Source organism: Charadrius vociferus, unplaced genomic scaffold (assembly GCF_000708025.1).
Source record: "Charadrius vociferus isolate BGI_N301 unplaced genomic scaffold, ASM70802v2 scaffold325, whole genome shotgun sequence".
Lineage (NCBI taxonomy): Eukaryota > Metazoa > Chordata > Aves > Charadriiformes > Charadriidae > Charadrius > Charadrius vociferus.
Genome location: NW_009648526.1, coordinates 3,503,425 through 3,513,312, shown reverse-complemented (window position 1 = coordinate 3,513,312; position 9,888 = coordinate 3,503,425). Strand labels below are relative to the sequence as shown.

General features: G+C 36.3%; 1 protein-coding gene across 1 annotated transcript in view; it reads right to left on the bottom strand.

Moving 5' to 3' along the window:
• Positions 1-2,136: 2,136 nt before the first annotated feature.
• The window catches only part of FAM63B (family with sequence similarity 63, member B), a 25,178-nt gene continuing 17,426 nt past the window's right edge, over positions 2,137-9,888 (bottom strand). The window contains exons 7-9 of the mRNA XM_009885777.1: positions 6,665-6,838; positions 5,102-5,275; positions 2,137-3,669 (exon numbers count right to left, since the gene is read on the bottom strand). Coding sequence (XP_009884079.1) covers positions 3,550-3,669; positions 5,102-5,275; positions 6,665-6,838 — 468 coding nt within the window. The 3' untranslated portion in view covers positions 2,137-3,549. The remainder of the gene's footprint in view (positions 3,670-5,101; positions 5,276-6,664; positions 6,839-9,888) is intronic.

The window sequence follows — 9,888 nt, the reverse complement described above, 5'->3', positions numbered from 1 at the left end:
AAAAAGATTCCATTTCAAGAACTCAAATTGCCTTTTATTACATACTGGAAAATTTTTTCAAGAACTTGCGTATACAAGTTGGAAGAAACATTTGACAATAACGTGAAATACCGAAGGAATGTAGAGACTGACTGGCAATCCAAGGCAAGTGTACACAGGAGAGCATACGCTTCACTTTTAGCTTGTGTGCCTGTGACCCACAAGAGCAGCTCTGTGAAGACAATCTGAACACATACTTTATTAGATCAACTAGATGGCTAGCTACAAAATATCTTTTTTTTGCATTGTGTTTAAGTGAATTTTCAGGAATGCTAATTTCATCCTCTGGTGTTAGAATCTCCTTTGAATCTGCTTTGTTGGGTCGCAGATTCCATATGAGTGTCACAAGAAAAGTGGTATATTTGAGCATTTACAAAGTGCGTTTTAGAAAAACATTTCTCACTATGGCAGTGCTCAATTTTTTGCTAATTTTAAGAATATTTGTATTTAACTTTTTTTATTTCACAACTACAATGCAATAACAAAAAAATAATCTATGCTTCTGTTTTCTGTGCTAGCTTTTATCTAGTGGAAAACAAGTTCTACTCTACTTTTCTGGACACTTTCATATATATTATGTAGGTATTTGAAGCATGTGCATGCTAAGTTGTATAAACAGATGTAAAGCAGCGTTTACATCTGTAGCCTTTTGCCAGAACATGAGCTTCAAAAAAAGAGGCATATGAATAGTCAGAAGTAGACATGGTCTTTCTGGTGCTCCATGAATATTTTGGAATATTGTTTTCCAAGCTCACTATTACAGACAAAAGCAGTTCTGTTCAGGCTTTTTTGGTATCAGATACTGTCATAGATACCAACTGTGACAGTTGCTTTTGGAATAGTTAGTCACAGTAGGGTATAAATTAAGCTTCCAGATGTATATTAATATTAACAAGCTCATCTGCTTGTAACTTTTGCCACTAACAAGCTCAACTCAGGCAGAACAATGCCCTAAGTTTCGTGAATTCTTTACCTTTTTTCCAAAGCTTCAAGACCTGTAAAGAAAAAAGGATATTAACAGAAAACTGTTTGCATACCGTGCCTGCCATCTCAAATAACCCAAAACCCTTCACTCCTTTATTGAAAGGGAAACTAAATTATCTGGGAGTTCAGACTTCATGACGAGCGTTGACACTTAACTCTTCTTCCTTTGGGACCAAATGACAATATTACCGTAACTACAGTATATTAGGTTCCAGGCACATCTGTCTGGAACTGGAAATGTTACACGAATTCTTCTAACACAAGCAAGTATCTTAGGCAAAAAGATATACTCAATAGCCACAACGTCTGTTCCAGCTAAATTTGTTCAAGAAGAAATTTAAGGTGGCAATACTGTCACTGAAAATAAGAAGATAACAAACACTTAGCTCGACATATTTATTTTTCAAGGTCAATAAATAAATGTAAATACACAAATTTGGAAAAATCTTAGTAACAGAATGTTTTTAAACAACATTCTGGCTTAAAGTCTTTGTTATTGACACTACTGGAATATTTTCTGATCTGCTTAAAGTAGGTAAGTCATGTTGGTGATCCTCCATCACATTAATTTGTTTGAAGAAGTTAGGCTGCTGCAAAGGAAAAAAGATGTCAACCTTTGCTTTGACATAGAAAAATTATCTGAACTGCATACATTAAATATTAAAATTACTTTTCTGGGCATGACTCTTCCAGAGATAGAGAAATTTGTAAATTTACAGTTTGCGTATTAAGAGACCTCCTACTGTTTGTTACTTCATTATTATAAAAGGGAAATTGTAACAAAAGTGGAAAAAGCAAACGAGAAAAAGGCATGGAAGAAAAAAGTGATACAAACTGGCCCTTTAGTTAATAAGACATTCTTCCTGTATCCATCCAATTTTCATTCTAGGTTCTTAACAAATTTATGCGATGACTGCTTCCCAGCACTGCAGCAAGTCTGCTTGAAATAATTTTAAAGCAGCTTTTTACCAGTGACTTCGTGTTTAGACACGTCTCTTACAGAATGTCTCTTTTACAGACATTCTCCAAACACCTGAAACCAGGAATGTCACATTCCACCTGGCTGCCTTCGCTTTCCCAGATTATTCTATACTAATGCACTTACCCAGGCTTAGAGCATGAATACATAACTTTTCCAGGAGAAGCAGCCTTTTTCAAAAGTATCTACAAATTGCTAAATAGAAATTTTTATCAAAAAGGTTCAGCAAGAAGGTAATTGTTATTGACTTAATGGAAGTGGAGGAAGATTTGTGGTTCCCTCAAAATTCAGCAAGTATTCTTTTTCTGTATTCTATAAATACTACAAGACGCAACATGTTTATTTGGTTCCCATAAATTAGAAAAATCTGGTTTCCAAAAATTCTAAATTAGTGATTTAAAAAACAAAATATTACACCTGGCCACCTTTCCAAACAATCTCAGAGAGCAGCTGAGCTTCTCTCCCACCCTTCAGAAGTGTGCTTTTTAAAGATACATCATTTATAAAACAAACAAAAGAAAAAGTGTGTTCTTAACTACAGTACACCTGCTTAAATATACAAGTGGACACGTTAACGTCATGTGAAAGTTCAAGGTACTTCTGGAAAAAAAGGCAGACAGTTATTTTAACTCTGCATTCTTACATAGAATAATCATTATTATAGACCTTAGTTTCCTCTCATCATTCACCTATCATATGGAGAGGTCAATAAATAAGAACTTATCTGGTCCAGTTTACCTGCAAGAAAAAAATACTAAAAGAAAAAGGAGTTACCTATAAAATTACTTGTTTAACCCTGATAACATCTGAGTTGCCATACCCAGTTTGTAATTGCAAGAAAAGCAAACAATATTCATCTTGCTTATTAATAAATGCCCCATTCTCTATGACAATTTTTTGTACGATGCCTATCAAGTCACATATTCTTGGGGCAAGAAAGCTTGGCCAGGAGGTGCAATGCTAGCAGTAACAGTATAAATCTGGGTTCAAAAAACCGAACATACCAGATCCAGAAGCAAAGAAATCTGGACACATTGAGGAGGCAGTACCCAGCTGTTATTTGGGCTCGTGTCATGAAGACTATACCCAGCCTAAGATATAGTTTCATACCATGTAAGTAACACAGAATTCTGTTGTGCTAGTGTACAGACTTCAGGAAAAAGTCTTAACATAAAACAAATAACCTCCTTTGTTTAGAGTAGAAGATAAAATAGCTTACTAACTGATGTAATGAGTAATGGATGTCACTATGACACAAAACTTGCCATGATTTGTGTGTTCAGCTACAAGGTGCAGTATTTCTTATGACTAACTCAAAGCACAGCCACATCCAACTGTGATTTGGAATTCCATCTTGAGCAGCACGCACTATGACTTTGAAGAAAGTCTGTATGATTGTAACAAAGTCATCCATCCTCTCTGGAAACGTGAACAAAATCCATGGGGTAATCAGGCACAGGCGGCATGTAACGGGTTTGTCTTCCTTTTTATTCCTTGTTTTTGCTTCTGAGGACATGCACTTGGCTCCAGACTAAATCCATTTGCTATTACAAGAGAACACAGCTATTCTTCTCTTTTTCTCTCTCTTTCTCTCGAGGCTCTTTACGTTTGCGTTCATTACTCCCAGATTGTCTTCCACTTGCTGGAGAAGCAGCACCTTGCACCTGCTACGTAAAAAAAAAAAACCCACACCAACATCTTGAATAAAACAAACATGATTGTAGATGCTGTCTGAAGTATCACTCTATGTTCAAGTTTGCATAATAGTTAAACTTTTGTTTGCAAACAGCAGAATTCAGGTAGGGTCTTTCTGTATAAATACTCCAGAACCACTACAAAGCTACTTATTTCTAAAAAATGAAGTCAGCCAAAAAGATATGTCAAGTCCTGTGTGTCCCTTCTATTGAGTCCCCATATTCAAATCAGTTGTTTCAATAATAAAATTTGGCTTCAAGCATTTTCTGGCACTTCTAAATTACTATACTGGAATTTTTTCGTAGTTCCTTTTTTAATCCACATTTCAGAAGCTGCAGAGTGAAAGCATTGGGTTTGACAACTTGGTACAGCAAAGCAGCAGCTTTTTGTGACTAAAAACTAGTGAAGAACTTGGCAAGGGGGCTGGTGTACAAGGGCAACATGAGCTTTGGTAATTTATCACGTATTCCAGCTGTTATCCCTTCATAGCTGCAAATGAGCATGCTGTTAAGTCCTGTTAAGCAGGTTCTTCAGATCTTTCTACCTTTTGCAGCCAGCAGTAGTAAATCTTTGTCTTACAAGTAGCTACCGACGATTCTATTAAAGCAATAGGCAGTGGAAATAACACAACTTTTAATTGTCAAAATTCTGGTTTTATGTTTAACAAGCACTTCAGTTAATGGTTCTGAACTGCTTCAGGCCATCAAAGATTTCAGCCTTCGTACAGATTATTTTTTACCTATTTGTAAATAAAAGCAGTTTTAAAAGTCTGCAGCAGTTAAGAACTCCCTGAATCCAGAACACTAACTTACATATTGCCTCTTGCACACAAGATTCAGTTCTATGGCAATTTTGTATACACATGTGCATGAATCACGTTTTCCAAGCATTTTGAATGCAACTGCTTAGGGGGGTGGGACAGAAAGGTGTACTGGGAGAAACTGATAAGTTTCCTAGTTTGAAACAGGACTGAATAGATTCACATGATGTCATAGACTGAAACACCTAAAAATGTAAAGCAAACTTCTGCAAGACAAAATATGAAGACAAAACTTCAACTACTATCAAAAAATTCTTATTTGAATGCTATTTTGCAAAGAACGTAAAATATTAGCTAATACAATCTTTGTAAGCTTACATAGTATGAAATAGTATGAATGAAACCCTAATTTAGAAGGTTAGGCCTGCCTTAAAGTATTTAAGTGGCAGCAACTGCCATATCTGCAGGCATACTCCAACAATTACAGCGTATTCTTCAGATTCCTATATTCATCTCATCACTTGCTGTACAGAATGTAAATAGTCTTATCAGTCAAACATTTACAAATGTAGCTGTGTCTATGTAACTTTCAAGTTAATCCTCTCTCAAACTCATGACAGTATTCTGTAATAATGCTTTCTTACCTGGACCTGAGCAGCTGCTTGTTCTTGTTCCTGATAGTACTGAGAAGCTCTTCTGTCTTCCTCCTCCTGGAGCTTCTTCGCGAGCTCTAGATCACTGATTCCTTCTGGAATCTGTTCCCAGTTAATCTCTTGATTTTGCTGCTCTTGTTGTAGAGACAATGCCATCAGATAATCCTAAAAGTAAACTTATTTATTAATGCTCTTTCACATAGAAGAGAGCCAAATCATATCAAGTGAATTTTTCAGCACGTGCAGCTACGCAGTACTGCCACTTTTCTCCCAGCGTCAGCTTCAAATATATTTGCCTCATGGAAAACAGGAATTTGTTTCACAACCTGTTCATAACCTGAACTGCAGAAAGGTTGAAAACAGCTACTTTACATTTCTCCTATCACAGCGCGTAGTCACAGCATACAAAACAAAAGCTAGTTAAAAAAAAATTGCTTTCAGATTTAAATTGCATTACCTGGACAGCAGCAAAAGACAGACAGTGTCAGCCCATACCAGTTCTAGGTAGAAGTAAAGATTTTGAAGCTGTCTCTTTGTAATTTGCTATTTGTAATTAACACACTGATTCTGCTTGATACAGTATCTGCCCCCACTCTACTGAAGAGTGTTAAGAGTACATCAGTAAGGAACACTAACTCCTAAACATGCAAGAAAATAATCAAAAGGTAGTTTTGGATATATCCAAACGGACAGCAACTCTAGATATTACTACCCCCGTTATTATCTCTGCCAGATTGTTTATTCTACAAGAGATACAGTGCTTGAATTTCTGAAAAGGCACGTGCTTCCCCCCCCCCCCCCGAGTTTTCAAAAATCCCCCCCCCCCCCAGTATTTAAAAAGCATTAATGGTGATTATTATAAACTTATTTTTCTTGTTCAGAATGTCAGATTTCCAAGGAGCCTGGTCTTGCTATATGCTTATGCATTAACTGGTACAAGTCCTGTCTCAGACATGCCTTCTGGAAACTATTACATATAGTTAAGAATAACAAATAACCACCATCACACAGAATCTACAATGGTTTTTGTCCTTCGTTCAGCAAAGTGGGCATCAGAAGGCAAAGTTCAGTTACAACAATATCAATGAGCTGAAATGAATTTGTTACAGGAGAAGTTTCAGTGTGCTGTTTCTGTTTCCATAGACAACACAGATGTGACATTTCACCTGAGTAAGTTCTTTGCAGAAGTGGATTTTAAGAAATAAAAATTGCATCTTCCAAACTATTCATGGTTGGTCTCACTCTTCCTCCCTTGAAGTCATGCTAATACTTCAAAGTGGCACTTTTGAGAATCCTAACTTTGGGGTTAAGTATCCAAAGCATTTTTTTTTTTTTTATAGTCCTATATATACAAAGAATTAATAGAATAGTTTGGGTTGGAAGGGACCTTTAAAGGTCTAGTCCAACTCCCCTGCAATGAGCAGGAACGCATACACATCTGCGTAAGTATACACATGTGACTCAAAATAAGTACTAGTTGTTTATATATAGTGACAAGCAAACTTGTGACACAAGTCATAAGAAAAACACAATAGAAAGGCAGAAATCCAGTACTTGATCTATTTGATCCTGCTGCCCTCTGTAGACAGTTTCAGGGTCTGACGGAGGCCGTAGGTGGAATTCAGAATCACAGAAGTTTCCATCACCATCCACATTGTGTAAGCTTTCCCAGACAACTTTCTCTTCTGTAAGAAAGCCCTGGTCTGTCACCAGCAGGTAAAGCTGACCCTATGCAGAAGAATAAAGAAAACCTGTAAAACTAAAAAAAAATATTTTTATAACCTGATATAATTAGCAGAAATTATCAGCAATACAACTGTTGCATTCCAGTAAAACATTCATTTAGATTTTTAGCAAGTTTAAAATTTAAATGAATCAGTATACAGCATCAAAACGCCAGATACTAGTATTCATTGCTAAATTAACAGCCACATTTAATTTCTGTAATACATTTTGTAATTTTTAATGATTAATGAAAGTTCATATTGACTAAAAATTAATATAAAACATGAATATATACCTTGATAACCTTGGAAACACACCTAAGTATTATACCTCAAGACTGGCAATGTAAATTTTAAATCCCAGGACCAATCACACTAAATTCCAAAGGCAAGATCTGGACACAAAGGTGATCTTTCCAAGTAATCCAAGAGGCATTACCTCAAAATGACCACATCTCAGACTTCATGTTTTATAACAGGTTTTGTCACAATTTGAGGTTTTATTTCAATTGAAAAAACCCTGAATTTAAGATTCTTGTATCACTTGTCACCAATAACTGCTTTGGTTGGATTTTAGCCTTTTTACAATTCCACAAAACCAAATTTCTCGATTTCAAACTCTGAAATTATAAAATGGGCTGGTCTGGAAGCGAAAGAGACAATACTAACAAAGTCCAGAAGCCAAGGTACAGGAAGGATGAAATGCAAGCTTAGGTTGAAGGAATGGGAGAGGAGCCGATACCAAAGGGAAATCACAAAAGTGGGCCGCATGTAAAAGGAGACGGCGCTGCATGTTTGAGGGACAGCAAAGCAGCGCAAAAGTCCATGTTGAAATTTCAAGCCAAATTAGATTTTAATCTTATCCTACCCTTTTTAGAACTATACTCCAAAGGAAGAATGTTATTAATGACCATAAACCAGCACATTAAGGATGAAGCTTCCATTAGCATTACTGAATGTACCAGATCAAGATAGTCAACGCAAAACTTGTTGTGGTGTTCCAGCTGTAAAGATCAAAGCAGTTTATTGTGACATCCACAAAAATTTGCTGTTTGTGTTACCACAGCACACAAAGGGTTCTCAAAGATCACTGTGCTAAAGATTTACCAAAACAGAAGAGGCCGTTCCTGTTCTAATGATTTCATAGGCTGAACAGGTGTAAAATCACCCCTATTCAACAAATACCAAACTTACTGATTTCTCTCAAGTCATTAAAAGACTGTCTATAGGAGATGCTGAAATTAAAATCAGATTTCTTCAATTCTACCAAGTTTATAGCCATCCCTTCTGCAGCTGGCAGGTCATATGACACAACAAAAATATTATTGAAGATTCACATGCAGCGGCTGTTCTAACATTACCTAATACCACAAGATGTACTTACAGAAAAGGCCAAACAGAACAGATTAAAAAAAACCCACACAGGACACTAGTACATGTTCACGCTTTGGAATAACAGTTATCCCAGCACAAGTTGACTTACAGACATAAACACAATTGTCAGCAACAAGTCTGATCACATAACATGATCTAAGGAATCATCTTTCCCTTGGGAACCTGCCTAAAACCTGAATCCTACTTCTAATGCTTAAAAATCACCCAAAGATAATTAAAGGAAATAATTTCACATTTCCTATTTGTACAGAACACCTATTTCACAGCATCTGATATATAAGAAGTCTTCAAAATAAGTAAAAAAAAAAAAAAGAAAATCACAATCTTTAAGGCAAGTGTATTTGAACCTTTTAAATTTTATTTTGACCAGTACATTGATTCAAACAAAACCTAAAAAAAAAGGGGTGTCAAGTTTTCCCTTATCATGCCATACATTTTGAGCTACTTTTAAAACAGCTCATAAACACTGTAGCTTAATAATACTACTGAAACAGGAAAATGTTAATGCTTTCATAATCTCTCAAGTATTTTAAGATGACCTTTTAACACACAAATATTAAAGTATATCATTACCTCTATGGGATTAGAATCTAATATCTTTCATTCAAAATTTTAAAGCTAACAATTGTTTGAAATAGAGAACTGTTTCAACCTTAAATAAAATTCATATTCTTACTTTCTGTTTTTAAGACTTCCTCAGCTGAACCTATACCTGAAACACTGATTTAACAAATGTTATCTCAGAGTAAATTAAGAAAACATTTAAATATAGTTCCCTGATGAAAGGCAATAAGCTGCATTACATATTATCATATTACCTAAACAATACTGTTCCAATTCCCATACCAATAGTATAGTTTAAAACCATGCTGCTTCACTTTAGCAAAGCCTAGCAAACCAACTAGCCCGGGCTCCCTAGTACTCGTGAAGGGACAGAGTTCCTTATCCCTTTATTGGGATGAAAGAACAATGGGAAAGCACAGGTCAGAGATCCAAAGTCATCTTTCCCTTTTGTTTTTTACTGAGTGCTCTGCTTTCTACTTCATTAGTATAATTTAATGAAATTTCTCAAAAAACCAAACAGAGTCCCAAGGACCCTCAGAATATTGCTAATATTCATGTGACTTTTGGTAATAATTGGACAATTTCCAATTTCATATATAAAATAAGAGGTGTCAGCTCTTTTTGTGGTAGGTGTAATGTAGCTACTCATCTCTACAGACATCGCTCTTCCTAGAGCTTCAACGGTCTTGTTCCTTCTACTTGCAAGAAGCAAATAGAGGCTGCACACAGGCACTGGTTTTATAGGCTCTGTTCTAATGCCCTGCATGTTCTCTTCCCAGTCCTAAAGGCTCAGAGCCCAGCTTCACTGGCACACCCGAATTCAACTGAGGGGATTTTGCAACATGAGAAAATCTCTCTATCATATGATCTTCACGCTGCCTCTAAATTTGAGCTGCACTAAGGACAGACATGCCTGGTGCCAGCAGCCCGCCACCATTCTCCAGCACTTACCAGGTCATAAGACGAGTCTAGCTGCTAAGAGCGAGTGACAGACAACCAGTATAACACTGGGATCGCTGACTTTGTGTGCCCAGTAGTTTTACAATGCATTTGTAGCCCACCAAACAGAGTTTCTGCACTTCAGCTCCACTCAGT